The sequence below is a fragment of the Oncorhynchus gorbuscha genome, linkage group LG24 (genome assembly GCF_021184085.1).
Source record: "Oncorhynchus gorbuscha isolate QuinsamMale2020 ecotype Even-year linkage group LG24, OgorEven_v1.0, whole genome shotgun sequence".
In the NCBI taxonomy this organism is placed as follows: Eukaryota; Metazoa; Chordata; class Actinopteri; order Salmoniformes; family Salmonidae; genus Oncorhynchus; species Oncorhynchus gorbuscha.
Window position 1 is genome coordinate 48,863,799 of NC_060196.1, and position 19,629 is coordinate 48,883,427.

Below are 19,629 nucleotides of genomic sequence, written 5' to 3' on the forward strand. Positions count from 1 at the left end.
TTCTTTGCCACCTTTGGGTCCATTTTTAGTTTTGTATCCGCTAGTTAGTTCTTAAGAACAGAGGCTGATATTGCAGGTCTCAGTTTTCTCCTGGCAGTCTCATTATGGTACTTTAGTTAGGGTGCGCCCCAAATGGCCCTTTATAGTGCACTACATTTGAAGAGTTACATAGGGTGCCATTTAGGACACAAATTTATACTGAACAAAAATATAATCGTAACATGTAAAAGTGTTGGTTTCATGAGTTGAAATAAAAGATCCCAGAAATGTTCCATATGCACAAAGCTTATTTCTCTGAAATTGTGAGAAATCCCTGTTAGGGAGCATTTATTTTTTGCCAAGATAATCTATTCACCTGACAGGTGTGGCATATCAAGAAGCTATTTAAACAGCACGATCATTACACAGGTGCACCTTGTGCTGGGGACAATAGAAGGCCACTCTAAAATGTGCAGTTTTGTCACAACACAATGCCACAGATGTCTGAAGTTTTGAGGGAGCGTGCAATTAACATGCTGACTGCATAAATGTCCAGCGGAGCTGTCAATGGATTTGAATGTTCATCGCTCTACTATAAGCCGCCAACATCGTTTTAGGGAATTTGACAGTATGTCCAGCTGGCCTCACAACCGCAGACCACGTGTAACCACGCCAGCCCAGGACCTACACATCTGGCTTCACCTGCGGGATCGTCTGCTTGGCTGGGCCTGGCTCCCCAGTGGGTGGGCCTATGCCCAGTCATGTGAAATGCATAGATTAGAGCCTAATGAGTTTATTTCAATTGACTGATTTTCTTACATGAACTAACTCAGAAAACTTTGAAGTTGTTGCATCTTGCATTTTATATTTTTGTTCAGTATAGTCTACCGTTAGTCCCCTTAAAAATCGACTGCTAAATGACAATTTTGCTCAGAACAACTCATTAAGGGAGTGAGCGAGTACCTTCATAAAGCAAGCATAGGACAGGCTTTAAAGCTCAAATCTGTTTCATTGCTAGAGACATGTTGGTTGTCATGGTATGTATGTAATCAATGGAGCTGTGATAGTCGGTGTTACTCCAGAGGATTGCCTTTTAGGCCAGTGACCTACTAGTGAACTGCAGCCCATGACATACCTGATAATGTCAGGAGAAAGGTCCCTACAGATGCTGTGCTGCCCTTTATTTGCCATCTTCTGGAAGAGACATGAATAGCCATGCAAGCATGTACAGTATTCACAAATCAACAGGATCGAATGTTGATCAATTACAAATGCATGAATATCCCAAAAGTATTGGTGGGATGCTATTATATAAGCACAGTCAGTGAGCATGAACTCATTGTTTTAACACATGGGATTGATTATGATTTTCATGGCCAATTTTACAATACCTCTGTCACATAGGTACACTAGACAGGGTAGAGGGGATGTTTGAATGGAATGCAAAGTAGATGGAAGGCTGCGACATTAAAGGGCACTTACAACAACAACAGGAATGTACTCTGCCGGACATGGGAACGATACAGATATGCTGTGATTGTATTACATGGCCACCACTTGCACCCCATTCATTTTCAATGTGTCCATTGGATAATATAAGATGACCTGCAATAGTGCCTTCAGAATGGGATTTAAATTAGCCTTCAATTGTCTTGTTTGGAGAGAACACAAAAAAAATCTAGCAAGCCGCCACATTCATAGTGAGTCTTATCAGTTATTGACCTCGTAATCCTTGATCCTTTCTGCTTGCCATCTAAAAAAGGGAAAGGGCATACCTAGTCAGTTGAACAACTGCAATGTCTTCGGCATTTAACCTAACCCCTCTAAGGAGTGGGCCTGTGTCACGGACAAAATCTACTTTAGCAAAGGGCTGTTGATGTACAAAGGCTATTCTAACTTTCAAAACTCAGTATATAGGCTAAAGTATGACTGATTTCAACAACAAAAAGACTGAACCTTTTGTGGTTGGTAGCATGTGTATATAGCATGCTGGCTAGCTGATGGCTTTTGGACCAGAGGGGGTTAGGGTGCAGGTTAGATTTTTCTGTCACGAATCTTGTTCTGGAGGCAGCTCTGTATATAGTGGTCACTGGCTGAGACGGCCACAAACTCAATCAGATGTTATCCTTAACCTCACTGCTAACCCAAATGCTGATCTAACCTTTAAATTAAGCCCAAAAAGCTAATTGTAGTTCACATATTTTTACAATCTAGCCAATTTTGACTTCGCAGCTGACCTTTCTAAGGGGAAATTGCTCTGTTCTGCCTCCAAGACAAGAATCATGACAATGAACGTCAACCTACGGTTGTGGTAGGGTTGGAATGGAGGGGGGACACCGAACAAAGTCTGATGTAAAGGAGACCTTGTATCTTATTAGGGAGATAACGTGTGCCTCAGCACAAAGCCATGCAGGCAGAGAACAATGGTAGCATGTTTACTAGGCTAGCTCTAGCCTGCTTTGGGTGGGTGGGCCTGCTCTGTTTCGCCTACATGTGCCACGGACAGACACTCACAGAATGTGTAGCATTACTCCTGTTCCGCCCCTCCCCCAATCCAACCACAGCTTCCTGCAGGAATGCACTCCACCCTTTCCTGAATGGCCTGGATTCTCATTGGCTGGACCCTGGAGACAGACAGATGTGGCAGCCAGTGAGCATGGAGCTGTATCAGTGCTGGGAACAGCCAATGGAAGGACTTTGAGATGGCTCAGGGGCGGGTGGGAAGGGGATATATGGGTTGGGAGAAAAAGAGGACCAGGAGGGAGGCTGATTGGTCAGAAAGGGGGGTTGAGCTCTTGTGGGTGTGGCTTCCAGTAAGCCTGGGCATGATTGGATGTCCTCAGTCTGTATGCTGCATTTGGATGCCTCGCCCTCTCGTTCCCTCCCTCATGACTGCACTTGGAAGAGGAGAACATTTTATCTCGTTGTAGAATTCAAATCCTGTGCTTGCCAGATTTGGGCAGGTTGCCAGATTTGGGCAGGTTGCCAGATTTGGGCAGGTTGCCAGATTTGGTTTGGCTCTGACATTGATTTTGGCCCTCTAATAAAAAGCAAATCAATCCCCCCCCAACTTTTTCTATGTACTCACAAGTGAATAAAGATCAGTTGTTCAGCTTGATTTATGTGGGGAAATCAAATATCATGAACACAATTTAGGATGTTCTTTCTCCTGTTTGAGAATGTAATTGGATGGCCTTGCATCTGAGGAAGTTGTGCTGATGTAGGATCAAGTACCTCCTGTCCATGTAATCGTATTCATTGATCTAAAGGTTACACTGATCCTAAATCAGCGCTCTTATTGAGATGCTTGATGCGTATAGCCCCAGGTCTCTGGTTGAGTGGTATTGATGGGCCAGTTAGTTGAATCACAGGACCAATGACACCAGGTGTTGGAACAGTTTACTTGCAAAGTTTGGTAACAGAATGACACCAACTGCTATTCTGTTAACTAACTTTGCATCTGCACTCTAAGTAAATGTTTTTGTAAAATGCTTGTTAAAGGTTGTATGGTTTGTTTACCTTTGCAATCGTTTTTGCTTGACACGTTTTATTCTCTGCATCAATCTGTTACTGTGGAATTGCCCTTTGTGAGTTGCTTTAGGTAAAACCCTCTGGTGAATGATCATGATGGACCCATGGGCTGTCCATTGGGATGTGGTGTGTTGGAGTGAGATTGTCCCTAGACACGGATATTGGGTCACTTTGTTTTCCCCCCACTAATGGTTAGGATTGGGGAATCTGACCCTAGATCTGTACCTATGGAAAAGTTCACTCCAGGGTGTGTGTTGGTCAACACCCAGCAGGTGATCACTAACGGTGGTGATTCAACATGTAGAAGTTAACTGAAATTGACGGCCGATGTTCTGGTCAGAGATGATAGGACGGCTGTCCGTTGCTTTGCTGTTTCCTGGCCACTTGGGCATCAAGTTGCCTCACGCTACAGAAAACTGAGAGGCTCCTGCCCTATTGGCTGTCCTGGCTTGGACAAGAGCGACAGGTTGCCTGGCGTTTACAGCATTGTCAGTACGTGAAAGGTCGCTGGATCAAATACCCCCAGCCAACAAGGTGAAAAATCTGTGCCCTTGAGCAAGGCACTTACCCTAATTTTCTTCTTGGGTGCCGTACCATTGGCTGACACTGTAAAACAACACATTTCACTGCACCTATCCGGTGTATGTAACCATCTCTTATTTACTTTCTGAACTGTACTCACCAGAAAGCCAGTTTGGGCCTCTGTGATGGTGTGAAAAAGACACTAACAAAACTCTGCTCTGGTTCTAATCACTCTTTCCTGTGGTTCTGGGTCAGGTTCTGGATGGCATGTTGGCCCAATATGGCACAGTGGAGAACTGTGAGCAAGGTACGCGCACATGTAAACGCACACACAACACGTACGTACGTGCGTACGCACACACACTCACACACTCCTTAGCATGTCTGTTTGTCTTCTGTCTGCAGTGTGTGTGAGCGCATGTGACTAGTAGGTATTTGTTCAAGTAGGATTGTTTCGTGTATAAAGTTGTATCGCCTTGTGTGTTTTTGGGTGTTGACTCTATGCTTTCTCTCCTTACAGTAAATACAGACACAGACACTGCAGTGGTCAACGTCAGATATGGTGCTAAGGACCAGGCTAGACAGTAAGCACACACCTACATACCTACCCTCCTTTTCTTTGTCATTCTGCAAGTGCAGTCAAACTAAATTTGTATTGAGTGGTTTACACTATTTCCCCACGCTGCATTTGTATTGATTCCCTTTTTGTTAGTTCACCTGATTCCTCACCCTCTAAAGCAGTCACGCCTAATTAGTTGCTGATATAGGAGTAACGTGCTGGCTGAGAGATGCTAGCTCACTGCTGCCCTCTGGTGTGTGTGGAACGCCGGCCTTTCCTGAAAAAGTGGGCGTGGCCGGTGTATGAAAATTAATACGACCCTTCAGAGCAGTTCGCAGAACAGTCAGTCCTGTCCTTGTAGAGCAAGTTTTGTTCCAGCCCTGCAATAATACACCTGGTTTTTGTAATGCCTTAATCAAGATCTTGTTTCAGTAGTGGTATAGAGAGAAAATAAAATCTCAAACTTGCATCAGTATCTACAGGGGCCAAGTAAGTTTCTCCTTTTCTGTGACGGAAAGCTTTCTATTATCAATGCTGTGACAGTGACTGACTGCTGTTTCTTTGTGATTGCCAGGGCGATGGAGAAGCTGAATGGCTTCCTGATGGAGAACTTTGCCCTGAAGGTGTCGTACATCCCCGACGAGATGGCCACCGCTGACGCCCCACCTCTGGGAGGGGGTAGGAGGGGCTTTGTCCCCCGTGGCCCTCCCCGCTCAGGTTCTCCGGGCCTGGGGGCGCGCCCCAAACTGCAGTCGGAAGTTCCCTTGCGGATACTCGTCCCAACGCAGTTTGTAGGAGCCATCATCGGCAAGGAGGGAGCCACCATTCGCAACATCACCAAACAGACACACTCAAAGTAGGACTACGTCCCTGATCATGTATAAAGTATACACCCAACAGTATGCTGGGGTGCGTTCCGCAGGACACAATGTTGTGCAATGTTCAGATAGAAATACAGCATTTAGGTCAAACACCCCTCTTTTACATGTAGAATTAGGAATTATGTTGGCACTATTCAATACATTTCTATCTGCAACTCTCCACAATATTTGGCTACTGAACTTGGCCCTGATTTATGACCATATGTAAATACATTTTATGATTCCCTTGGCTTGGCAATATAAAGCTCACTCTCTCAGAAATAATCATACTATATTGATTTAGGCTCAGCCTACCAATTGATGTGACCCTCTTAAGGCATCTCAAGTTGAAAAAGAGTGACTTTATCAGTTTCACCCATCTTCAGTGATTCTGTGGGATTAAGCCAGTAGGAAGGGTGGACGCTGGGATTGAACCCCAATCTCTGGTAGGGAATAGTATGAGACCAGCTGGTATCATAACAGGCAGACGGGCTGTGCACACTCTAGCTGTTTAGAAGGTGACAAAAACAATGTGTTTCTTCCCTTCTAAACTTGGGCTCCCGAGTGACGCAGCAGTCTAAGGCACTGCATGTCAGTGCAACAGGCGTCACTGCAGTCCCTGGTTCGAATCCAGGCTGTATCACATCCGGCCGTGATTGGAGTCCCATAGGGCGGTGTACATTTGGCCCAGCGTCATCTGGGTTTGGCTGAGGTAGGCCGTCATTGTAAAAAAGAATCTGTTAACTGACTTGCCTAGTTCCTCCTCTTTCTCTTGCACCTCACCAGGATCGACATCCACAGGAAGGAGAATGCGGGAGCAGCAGAGAAACCCATCACGGTCCACTCCACCCCAGAGGGCTGCTCCAACGCTTGCAGAACCATCATGGAGATCATGCAAAAGGAGGCCCTCGACACCAAGTTGTAAGTTCACACATGCATAGACACGTGACAGTCTTGTAATTACTTTGGCGATATGAAACAATCATAATTCAGTGTATTCGGAAAGTATTCAGACTCTTTAACTTTATCCACATTTTGTTTATTTACAGTCTTGTTCTAAAACTGATTTTTTTAATACAAAGAATGACTTATTATTCTACACGCACTACCCCATATTGACAAAGCGAAAACGGTTATTCAGACTCAACATTTTGGGGATTTTATTAGGATCCCCATTAGCTGTAAAGGCAGCAGCTACTCCTGGGGTTCACACAAAACATGAAACATGACATTATACAGAACATTAATAGACAAGAACTGCTTGAGGACAGAACTGCAAACAAACTATCTAGGTCAAATAGGGGAGAGGCATTGTGATGTGAGGTGGTGCTTTATCTGGGTTTTTTTTTTAAAGTTTGTTTATTTGAGCTATGAAATGGAACAGAGTTCCGTGCAAAAAGGGCTCTATATAATACTGTACTCTGTTGAAATTGTTCTGAAAAGACCCCTGGTGGCATATCTGGTTGGGGTAAGTGTGTCAGAGAAAGATGTCAATGCAAACAATTTGGGATTTCTAAAAAGAAGTGATGCAGTCAGGCTCTCCTCAACTCTTAGCCAAAAGAGACTGACATGCATGGTGTTTAATAGCCTTATTTCAATGAAGAGCTCTGTTCTGTCGCTCTGTTCTGGGCCAGCTGTAGTGTAACTAGATCTTTCCTTGCAGCACTCTACCACACGACTGGACAAGTATCAAGATGATACAAAACCAGAGCCTTCTGAGCTTTTTGTAGTGTGGTGTCAAAAAAGCAGAGCATGTCTTTATTATGGACAGACCTCTCCCCATCTTTACAACCATTGAATCTGTGTGTTTTGACAATGACCATTTGCAATATAAGGTAACGCCAAGTAATTTAGTCTCCTCAACTCGTTCAACAGCCACACCATTCATTACCAGATTCAGCTGAGGTCTAGAACTTAAATTATGATTTGTACCAAATCCAATGTCTTAGTTTTAGAGATGTTCAGGACCAGTTTATTACTGGCCACCCATTCCAAAACTGACCAGCTCTTGTGGTTGCTGATGCGTATATGGTTGAAGCACACATGGCCAGTGGCAGGTCAATGGTGAAAAGAGTTTAGGGCCGAGAGAGCTGCCCGGCGGTACTGTTGCGGAATATTCTAATCAATATTATAAAATCTAACAGTACAGTACAGCTCCCACAATCTTCATATCAATTTCTTTCAACCAATCAGTCATTTGTCAGTGCAGTACATGTTGAGTTCCCTTCTTTATAGGCATGCTGAAAGTCTCTGTTCATTTGTTTCCAGAGAAATAGCATTGCGAACTCTGCAAAAAAAAGAAAAATATATTTGTATGAACATAAGATTCAACATCTGAGACATGAACTGAACAAGTTCCACAGACGTTTGACTAGCAGAAATGGAACAATGTGTCCCTGAACAAAGGGGGGGTCAAAATCAAAAGTCAGTCAGTATCTGGTTTGGCCACCAACTGCATTAAGTACTGCAATGCATCTCCTCATGGATGGCCCCAGATTTACCAGTTCTTGCTGTAGATGTTATCCCACTCTACCACCAAGGAACCTGCAAGTTCCCGGACATTTCTGGGGAGAAGCCCTCACCCGCTGATCCAACAGGTCCCAGACGTGCTCAATGGGATTGAGATCTCGGCTCTTCGCTGGTCATGGCAGAACACTGACATTCCTGCCTTGCAGGAAATCACGCACAGAACTAGCAGTATGGCTGGTTACATTGTCATGCTGGCGGGTCATGTCAGGATGAGCCTGCAGGAAGGGTAGCACATGAGGGAGGAGGATGTCTTCCCTGTAACGCACAGCGTTGAGATTGCCTGCAATGACAAGCTCGGTGCGATGATGCTGTGACACACCGCCCCAGACCATGACCATCCACCTCCAAATCGATCCTGCTCCAGAGTTCAGGCCTCGGTGTAACTCTCATTCCTTCGATAATAAACTCAAATCTGACCATCACCCCTGGTGAGACAAACCCGCAACTCGTCGGTGAAGAGCACATTTTGCCAGTCAGAGAATGGGTTTGTGCCAATAGACGATATTGTTGCCAGTTATGTCTGGTGAGAACCTGCCTTACAACAGGCCTACAAGCCCTCAGTCCAGCCTCTCAGCCTATTGCGGACAGTCTGAGCACTGATGGAGATATTGTACGTTTCTGGTGTAACTTGGGTAGTTGTTGCCATCCTGTACCTGTCCCGCATGTGTGATTTTTGGATGTACCAATCCTGTGCAGTTGTTACACGTGGTCTGCCATTGCGAGGACGATCAGCTGTCCGTCCTGTCTCCCTGTAGTGCTGTTTTAGGCGTCTCACAAGACGGACCTTGCAATTTATTTCCCTGGCCATATCTGCAGTCCTCATGCCTCCTTGCAGCATGCCTAAGGCACATTCACGCAGATGAGCAGAGACCCTGGGCATCTTTCTTTTGGTGTTTTTCAGAGTCAGTAGAAAGGCCTCTCTTAGTGTAGTAAGTTTTCATAACTGTGACCTTAATTGCCTACCGTCTGTAAGCTGTTAGTGTCTTAATGACTGTTCCACAGGTGCATGTTCATTGTTTATGGTTAATTGAACAAGCATGGGAAACAGTGTTTAAACCTTACAACGAAGCTCTGAAGTTATTTTGATTTTCACCAATTCTTTGGAAGATGGGGTCCTGAAAAGGGGACGTTTCTTTTTTTGCCGGGTTTATTTGGTCCAAACATTTTTTTTGTTCTAACAGTTTGCTAAGAGCTGGCAGGAAGCTTTATAGGTCTGCTGTTAGAACGAGTAAAGGCCGCTTTACCACTCTAGGATAACTGGATTTACTTTGGCTTCCCTCCAGGCCTGAGGACAAAGACTTTCCTCTAGGCTCAGATTAAAGATGTGACCGGAGTGGCTATAGTCAGTTACCATTCTCAGTAGCTTTCTGTCTCAGTTGTCAATGCCAGGAGGTTTGTTATTATTGATAATTTTTCCAACTCTCCCACACTAACTTTACAAAATTCAAACTTTCAATGATTTTCTTTCATTCTTTTTTTAATGCATGAATACGATGGCTCACTGTTCGTTGGCATTTCCTGCCTACATTTGCCCACTTTGCCAATGAAGTAATCATTAAAATAATAGGCAACATCAAATGGTTTTGTAATGAATAAGCCATCTGTTTCGATGAAAGATGGAGTTGAATTAGTCTTTTTGCGCATTTCATTTAAAGTAGGTAAGTTTTTTTTGTTCCATTATCATTGATCTTGGCTTCATATTTTATTATTTTTGTTTTGTTAGCTACATCTCGATATGCAGCCAGACTTATTAGCCACTCCTTTTGCCCCTTGTCAACCATAGTTTTTCAATTCCTAGTCAATCCATATGGAGCCTTATTGAGCTCTGGTGTGTCCTGTTTCCATTGATCATCCCTGATGTTTCTACAACTTGGAGTCCCCCTGTGGTAAATTCAATTGATTGGACATGATTTGGAAAGACTCACACCTGTCTAATGTCCCACTGTTGCCTGTGTACATCGGAGCACAAACCAAGCCATGATGTCGAAGGAATTGTTCGTTGAGCTCCGATACAGGATTGTGTCAAAGCACAGATCTGAGAAAGGGTACCAAAAAATGTCTGCAGCTTTGAATGTCCCCAAGAGCATAGTGGCCTTCATCATTCTTAAATGGATCACTCCACCAATCAGGCCCTTGTGGTAGTGTGGCCAGACGGAAGCCTCTTCAGTAAAAGGCACATGACAGCCTTCTAGGAGTTTGCCAAAAGGAACCTTTAGAGTCTCGCTGGTCTGATGAAACCAAGATTGAAGTCATTGCCCTGAATGCCAAGCGTCACATCTGGAGGAAACCTGGCACCATCCCTACTGTGAAACATGGTGGTGGCAGCATCATGCTGTGGGGATGTTTTTCCAGTGGCAGGGACTGTGAGGCTTGTCAGGGCCGAGGGAAAGATGAACAGTGTAAAGTATAGAGAGCCTTGATGAAAATCTGCTCCAGAGCTCTCAGGACCTCAGACTGGGGGATAAGTTCACCTTCCAACAGGAAAGGACCCTAGCTCACAGCCAAGACCATGCAGGAGTGGCTTTGGGACAAGTCTCAATGTCCTTAAGTGGCCCAGCCAGAGCCCGGACTTGAACCCAATTGAACATCTCTGGAGAAACCTGAAAATAGCTGTGCAGCAACGCTCACATCCAACCCTACAGAGCATGAGGCTCTGCAGAGAAGAATGGGAGAATCTCCCCAAATACAGGTGTGCCAAGAAGACTAATCGCTGCCAAATTTGCTTCAATAATGTACTGAGTAAAGGGTCTGAATACTTATGTAAATGCAACCAGAGGGAAAAGAACTCCCTTGGCCTCCATTTGGCAAATCTTACCATAATTCTATCCTCATTCCTGCATACAAGCAAACATTAAAGCAGGAAGCACCTGACTAGATCAATAAAAAGTGGTCAGATGAAGCAGATTCTAAGCTAAAGGACTTTTTTTTTTTTTTGCTAGCACAGACTAATATGTTCCGGGGTTCCTCCAATGGCATTGAGGAGTACACCACATCAGTCATTGGCTTCATCCATAAGTGCATCGACGATGTCGTCCCCACAGTGACCGTACATACATACCCCAACAAGAAACCATGGATCACAGGCAGCGTCCGTGCTGAGCTAAAGGCTTGAGCTGCCGCTTTCAAGGTGTGGAACTTTAACCCGGGAATTTATAAGAAATGCTTCTATGCCCTCCGAACCATCGAACAGGCAAAGCATGAAGACTGGACTAAGATTGAGTCGTACTACACCGGCTCTGACTTTCGTCGGATGTGGCAGGGCCTGCAGACCATTAGACAACAAAGGGAAGCACAGCTGAGAGCTGCTCAGTGACACCAGCCTACTGGACGAGCTAAACTACTTATATACTCCAAGGCAAATAACACAAACATGCATGTGCGCACAAGCCGTACCGGAAGACTGGGATCACGCTCTCCGCAGCCAATGGAAGACCTTTAAACAAGTCGACATTTGCAGGGCCCAGAGGGACGTGTGCTGCGAACATGCGCTGACCAACTAGCAAGTGTTCACTGACATTTTCAACCTCTCTCTGTCCGAGTCTGTAATACCAACATGTTTTAAGCAGACCACCGTAGTGCCCAAGAACACAAAGGTAACCTGCCTAAATGACTACCGACCCGTAGCACTCACGTCTGTAGCCATTAAGTGCTTTGAAAGGCTGGTCATGGCTCACATCAACACCATCATCCCAAAAACCCTAGACCCACTCCAATTTGCATACCACCCCAACAGATCCACAGATGCGGTCTCTATTGCGGTCCACACTGCCCTTTCCCACCTGGACAGAAGGAACACCTATGTGAATGCTATTCATTGACTATAGCGCAGTATTCAACACCATAGTGCCCTCAAAGCTCATCAATAAGCTAAGGGTCCTGGGACTACACACCTCCCTCTGCAACTGGATTCTGGACTTCCTGATGGGCCGTCCCCAGGTGGTAAGAGTAGGTAACGCATCCGCCACGCTGATCCTCAACGGGCCCCTCTGGGGTGCATGCTCAGCCCCCTCCTGTACTTCCTCTTCACTCATGACTGCACGACTCCAACACCATTAAATGTGCAGTTGAGATAGCAGTGGTAGGCCTGCTCACCGACAACAACCTCTCCCTCAACATGATCAAGACTAAGGAGATGATTGGGGACTACAGGAAAAAGAGGACCGACCACGCCTCCATTCTCATTGACTGGGCTGCAGTGGAGTAGGTTGAGAGCTTCAAGTTCCTTGGTGTCCACATCACCAACAAACGTGGTCCAAACACACCAAGACAGTGGTGAAGCGGGCATGACCGAACGTAATTCCCCCTCAGGAGACTGAAGATTTGACATGGGTCCTGAGATCCTTAAAAGGTTCTACAGCTGCAACATCGAGAGCATACTGATTGGTTGCATCACTGCCTGGTATGGCAACTGCTCGGCCTCTGACAACAAGGCACTACAGAGAGTAGTGCGTACGGCCCAGTACATCACTGGGGCCAAGCTTCCTGCCATCCAGGACCTCTATACCAGGCGGTATCAGGAAGGTCCTGAAAATTGCTAGACTCCAGCTATCCTAGTTATGGACTGTTTTCTTTGCTACCACACGGCAAGCGGTCCCGAAGTGCCAAGTCTAGGTCCCAAGAGGCTTCTAAACAGCTTCTACCCCCAAGCCAGAAGACTCTCGAACATCTAGTCAAATTGCTACCCAGACTATTCACACGGGTCCACCCCCCCACACCACTGCCACTCTTTTTTTTGTTGTGATCTATGCATAGTCCCTTTAATTAACTCTACGTACATGTACATACTACCTCGACTAACCAGTGCCCCCGCACATTGACTCTTTACCGGCACCCCCCTGTATGTTATTTTTTTTTACTGCTTCTCTTTAATGATTTGTTACTCATCTTATTCTTGTCTGTATTTTTAAACTGCACTGTCGGTTAGGGGCTCGTAAGTAAGCATTTCACTGTATTTGGTGCATGTGACTAATAAAATTTTATTTGAATGTGGTTGCTTTTTAAAAAAAATATCCACCTGTTTTTAGCTTTTTCATTGTGTGTAGATTGAGGGGATTTAAAATAATTAATAAATAAATTAGATTAAAGCTATAATCTAACAAAATGTGGAGAAAGTCAAAGGTTCTGACTACTTTCCCCACTGTCAAAAATATCAAATTCCAGTTGATGCTTCAAAACCTACTTCATAAGAGTTTTTAAAAAATTATCAGGCATTCTTGGTAGATAGAATAGATGGATGCAGTTAAATGCATGATTAATATGCCATACCAGTGAAACGTTTAAACAACTAGGATAATAACTAAATAACTAGGATTTCAAGGCTTTGTCTTTATTTTTTAAACTAATTACTACATTGTAGAATAATAGTGAAGACATCAAAACTATGAAATAATACACATTGATTCACGTAGTACCCCAAAAAGTGTTAAATGGAAATATATTTTATATTTGAGATTCTTCAAAGAAGCCACCTTGTGTCCCAATGACAGCTGTGCACACTCTTGACATTCTCTTAAACAGCTTCACCTGGAATGCTTTTCCAACATTCTTGAAGGAGTTCACACATATGCTGAGCACTTGTTGGCTGATTTTCCTTCACTGCAGTCCAAACCATCTCAATTGGGTTGAGGTCGGGTGAACTGATGCAGCACTCAATCACTCTCCTCCTTGGTCGACTAGCCCTTACAGCCTGGAGGTCTGCTGGGTCATTGTCCTGTTTAAAAGCAAATGATGGTCCCAGTAAGCACAAACCAGATAGGATGGTGTATCGCTGCAGAATGCTGTGGTAGCCATGCTGGTTAAGTGTGCCTTGAATATTTTTTTAGATTGGACTGTGTTAACAGCAAAGCACCATCACACCACCTCCATGCTTCACAGAGGGAACCACACATGCAGAGATGATCCTTTCACCTACTCTACATCTCACAAAGACACGGCGGTTGGAAAATCTCATTTGGACTCGGACCAAAGGACTGATTTCCGCCGGTCTAATGTCCATTGCGTGTTACTTGGCCCATGCATGTCTCTTCTTATTGGTGTCCTTTAGTAGTGGTTTCATTGCAGCAATTTGACCATGTAGACCTGATTTCATAGAGTTGAACTCTGAAGCATTTTTTGGGGCTTGTAACTCTAATGAACTTATCCTCTGCAGCAGAGGTAACTCTGGGTCTTCCTTTCCTGTGGCAGTCCTCCGGAGAACCAGTTTCATAATAGTGCTTGATGGTTTTTGCGACTTGAAACAACTTTAAAAGATCTTGAAGTTTTCCGCATTGACTGACCATGTCTTCAAGTAATCAAATTTGTCACGTGTGCCGAATACAACAGTGAAATGCTTACTTACAGGCTCTAACCAATAGTGCAAAAAAGGTATTAGGTGAACAATGGGTAAGTAAAGAAATAAAACTGTGAAAAACGATAGCGAGGTTACAGCCACCGGTTAGTCAGTCTGGCAGAGGTATTATAACCATATCTACATATACAAAGTGACTGCATATATTATGAACAGAGAGGGGGGGGTGGCGGGACACAATGCAGATAGCCTGGTTAAACAATGTGCGGGGACACTGGTTGGTTGGGCCAATTGAGGTGCAAATAGTCCGGGTAGCCATTGAATGACCTGTTCAGGAGTCTTATGGCTTGGGGGTAAAAACTGTTGAAGCCTTTTTGTCCTAGACTTGGTACAGCTTGCAATGCTGTAGTATAGTGAACAGTCTGACTGGGGTGGCTGGGGTCTTTGACCATTTTTAGGGCCTTCCTCTGACACCGCCTGGGGTAAGAGGTTCTGGATGGCAGGCAGCTTGGCCCCAGTGATATACTGGGCCTTATGCACTACCCTCTGTAGTGCCTTGCGGTCAGAGGCCGAGCAATTGCCGTACCAGGCAGTGCTGGAACCAGTTGCAGTTGCAGCTTTAGAGCCTTTTGAGGATCTCAAGATCCATGCCAAATCCTTTTCGTTTCCTGAGGGGGAATAGGCTTTGTCGTGCCCTCTTCACGACTGTCTTGGTGTGTTTGGTCCATTCTAGTTTGATGTGGACACCAAGGAACTTGAAGCTCTCAAACTGCTCTACTACAGCCCCGTCGACGAGAATGGGGGCGTGCTCGGCCCTTTTCCTGTAGTTCACAATCATCTCCTTAGTCTTGGTTACGTTGAGGGAGATGTTTTTCTGGCACAACCCAGCCAAGGCTATGACCACCTCCCCATAGGCTGTCTCGTCGTTGTCGGGTGATCGGGTCTACCACTGTGTCGTCTGCAAACTTAATGATGTTGTTGGAGTTGTGCCTGGCCATGCAGTCGTGGGTGAACAGGGAGTAGAGTGGAGGGGACTGAGCATGCACCCCTGGGGGGCTCCAGTGTTGAGGATCAGTGTGGCAGATGTGTTGCTACCTACCCTTACCACCTGGGGGTGGCCCGTCAGGAAGTCCAGGATCCAGTGATTAGCTTTGAAGGTACTATGGTGTTGAATGCTGAGCTGTAGTCAATGAATAGCATTCTCACATAGGTGTTCCTTTTGTCCAGGTGGGGAAAGGCAGTGTGGAGTGCAATAGCGATTGCATGATCTGTTTGGGCGGTATGCAAATTGGAAGTGGGTCTAGGGTGTGAGCCATTACCAGCCTTTCAAAGCACTGTGAGTGCTACCGGTCTGTAGTCATTTAGGCAGGTTGCCTTTGTTCTTGGGCACAGGGACTATGGTGGTCTGCTTGAAACATGTTGGTATTACAGACTTAATCAGGGATATGTTGAAAATGTCAGTGAAGACACCTGCCAGTTTGTCAGCACATGCCCGGAGCACACGTCCTAGTAATTAGTCTGGCCCCGCAGCCTTGTGTGTTGACATGTTTAAAGGTCTTACGTCGGCTACAGAGAGCGTGATCACACAGTTGTCCAACAGCTGATGCTCTCATTGCATGCCTCAGTTTTGCTTACCTCAAAGCGAACATAGAAGTGATTTAACTCGTCCGGTAGGCTCGTGTCACTGGGCAGCTCGCGGCTGTGCTTCCCTTTGTAGTCTGTAATTGTTTACAAGCCCTGCCACATAAGACGAGCGTCGCAGACTGTGTAGTATCTTAGCCCTGTATTGACACTTTACCTGTTTGATGGTTCGTCGCAGGGCATAGCAGGATTTCGTGTAAGCTTCCGGGTTAGAGTCCCGCACCTTGAAAGCGGCAGCTCTACCCTTTAGCTCAGTGTGAATGTTGCCTGTAATTCATGGCTTCTGGTTGGGTTATGTATGTACAGTCACTGTGGGGATGACGTCCTCGATGCACTTATTGATAAAGCAAGTGACTGGTGTGGTGTACTCAATGCCATCGGAAGAATCCCGGAACATATTCCAGTCTGATAGCAAAACAGTCCTGTAGTTTAGTATCTGCTTTCTCTGACCACTTTTTTTTTAATAGACTGAGTCACTCTGAAATGTTTGTCTTTGCTTATTTGAGCTGTTCTTGCCATAATATGGATTTAGCCATAATATGGATTTAGCCCTATATGGTAAAGGACCATTTTCTGTATACCACCCCTACCTTGTCACAACACTGCTGATTGGCTCAAGCACATTAAAATATAAAAATTCCTTAAATTAACATTTTAATATGGCACATCTGTTAATTGAAATGCATTCCAGGTGACTACCTCATGAAGCTGGCTGAGAGAATTCCAAGAGTGTTCAATCTTGTCTTTCAAGGCAAAGAGTGGCTACTTTGAAGATTCTAACCGACTCTTCCACCGGACCAAATGTTTAAACGTGTTGTAGGCTAAATGTCCACGACGAGGTTCTGTGCCAGAGGGTCACTACTGTAGCCTGCAGAAAATGCAGCCAGAACCATTTCATATTGGTTGCCGACACTTTGAAAGATAAAGGATTCACATGCGAGTTTTAATTACTACTAAAGGACAATACGACACATAAGCAAGTATAAATTAGTCAACAGTTGAGTCATATACTTTATGAAATTACAGCCTGATTCGCTCTCATCGGCAACTTCAATTGCGCTGCTTTCGTGTGTCCGGTTTCTAGCATGCAGCGGAGGTAAGGTGTACAGATACATGCCACAGTCCTTGCTAGGCTATTCAAATGTTGCCGCCTGGCTTCAGTTTTTATAGCTTAAAGATGAATAAGCAAAGAACTAGACCTGCAACAAAACACCGCAAAGGAGAAACATGTTACATATTACAGCTGCATTTGTGCAGTAGGCTGGCTACTACAGTAGGCTGGCTACTACAGTAGGCCTGCTACTACAGTAGGTTGGCTACTCAACTACAAGATATTGAGTGCACCATACAGCAATTTTGCATTCATTATTTATTTAGCAAGCTAAAAAAATACGTAGTAGGTGTGTGACCAACTTTTCCCCCTCATTGTTTTTCGGTGGCTACAGGAAGGGATGCAGGTGTCAATTGGGTTGCTAGTAAGACATCTGAATCACTGCTATCTACAGTAGCTATGCTGACCCTGAACGACATATCCAGAGTTGGCAGTGGTCAATCAAATGTATTCGCATCGATCAAGTGGGAGAGCGGGCAAGTTCCCATTCAGTTGTCAAACCGTGGGACAATTTGCATGCATTGCCAGGGAAGCTGCAGTAGGACGGGGAAGGTTAATGCCAGGACTACGTTTTTGACTACAAGGTCCAAGCTGCTTGATAAGGACTCCATGAGAGTGCTAGCTACTGCCTTCATTCTATGCCATTTTGACTACGCAAGTACTTCCTGGTTTGGGGGTTTATCTAAGCTGAAGCTCCAAATACAGCTGCTTTCAGGAACTCAACTGGCTGCCTGTTGAGGCCAGTGTGTCCCAGATTAGACTGGGTTTGGTTTACAGAATTATTTATGATTCCGTGCCCAGATATCTGATTACTTCCCCATGTTAGGGATGCACACAATCACAGCACCAGATCAGGTGTTGCTGATATGTGCTTATACAGGTTCAGGAGTAATGCTGGGAAAGGTACTGTCTTGTATACTGGAACCTCAGAGTGGAATGAGTTGCCTCTGCCCATAAATGTCCTCTTTGGGCAGCTTTAAAAATAAAAACACCTGTTCTGAGGGAGACTACCTTTTCATTGTTTGATCAATAGGACTGTGAAGTTCCCAAATTTAAGAGGACTCTTATCTTTTAAAAATCCATTCGGTGTATTTTGTGGTTTTTGGCGACTGTTCTAATCTAAAGTCACGCTGTTGCTACTGCCTGTAAACACACAGTCCAGTTTAAAGTGAAGGATGGCAGGCCCGTGTGGCAAAAGCTTATTTGCATATAGGCCTAATGTGGATTGGCTGTGGCCTACCAGTCTAGATAGACTCCGGTCCTGGACAAGACGGATGGTGTTATTTACTGCAGTGTCTATTCATTGTCTAACCGCAGGGCTGCCTTCCCTCTATATTGCTATGGAATTTTCACAAATGCCTTTCTCTGTAATTCCCAAACATTCTATGAATTTATGAAAATGTGAAAATGACGATTTGCTCACTTGTCAGAATGTTAACTAAGTATATGATCAGATTTGATTAAGATTTCATGTTGCTAAAACATCAGTTCCACTTTTATTCTTCAACTTGAACAATTGACTCCTTTTGTCTTTCTCTCGCTCTCCTCTATCAACAGTACTGAGGAGATTCCACTGAAGATTCTGGCTCACAACAACTTTGTGGGCCGACTGATCGGGAAGGAAGGACGTAACCTAAAAAAAATTGAAGTGGACACAGAGACCAAGATCACCATCTCCCCGTAAGATGACCACATGTCCCAGAATCAGAATTTCTCATTTATCGGACTACTGAAATAATAATGGCGGGTTTAGTATGTAAATCTTGGTGCGGCAAACTCAACCAATTTTGGTTGTTGATGCATGCAAGCGAATCCACAACACTAAACAATGCACTAATTGTACTATACCATGACAAACGGTGCCCACAAACTGTTAGGGCCTACATAAAGCTGTCCCAACAGCAGAGCTTTCCTTTCAGCATCATGGAGGGAATCCTTAACATCGCTACACTTGGGTATCAGTGGAGCCTTGTCTGGCAGCAAAGCAGTTCAATTAGCCTCATTTACTGCCTTTACAAAAAAAAAAAAATATATATATATATATATATATCTCCATAGCTGATATGGCAGACTTGTTTAAATTATTATATTTAAGTCATTACATTTACATTTAAGTCATTTAGCAGACGCTCTTATCCAGAGCGACTTACAAATTGGTGCATTCACCTTATGACATCCAGTGGAACAACCACTTATTATCAAATATACAGACAACAAATTCCATTTGGCTATACTTAAACTCTTTAACATCATCCTTAGCTCTGGCGTCTTCCCCAATATTTGGAACCAAGGACTGATCACCCCAATCCACAAAAGTGGAGACTAATTACAATAGTGCATCTAAATATTTTAAGGGGGGAGGAGGGGGGGGTGAGAAGGATTGCTTTATCCTATCCTAGGTATTCCTTAAAGAGGTGGGGTTTCGGGTGTCTCCGGAAGGTGGTGATTGACTCCGCTGTCCTGGCGTCGTGAGGGAGTTTGTTCCACCATTGGGGAGCCAGGGCAGCGAACAGTTTTGACTGGGCTGAGCGGGAACTGTACTTCCTCAGTGGTAGGGAGGCGAGCAGACCAGAGGTGGATGAACGCAGTGCCCTTATTTGGGTGTAGGGCC

General features: G+C 44.7%; 1 protein-coding gene across 2 annotated transcripts in view; it reads left to right on the top strand.

Moving 5' to 3' along the window:
- LOC124012939 (insulin-like growth factor 2 mRNA-binding protein 3) overlaps nt 1-19,629 on the top strand; it is a 37,559-nt gene that overhangs the window by 8,109 nt on the left and 9,821 nt on the right. For both annotated transcript variants that reach the window (XM_046327015.1, XM_046327016.1), the window contains exons 4-8: nt 4,288-4,339; nt 4,553-4,616; nt 5,166-5,447; nt 6,238-6,372; nt 18,576-18,698. In XM_046327015.1, coding sequence (XP_046182971.1) covers nt 4,288-4,339; nt 4,553-4,616; nt 5,166-5,447; nt 6,238-6,372; nt 18,576-18,698 — 656 coding nt within the window. The remainder of the gene's footprint in view (nt 1-4,287; nt 4,340-4,552; nt 4,617-5,165; nt 5,448-6,237; nt 6,373-18,575; nt 18,699-19,629) is intronic.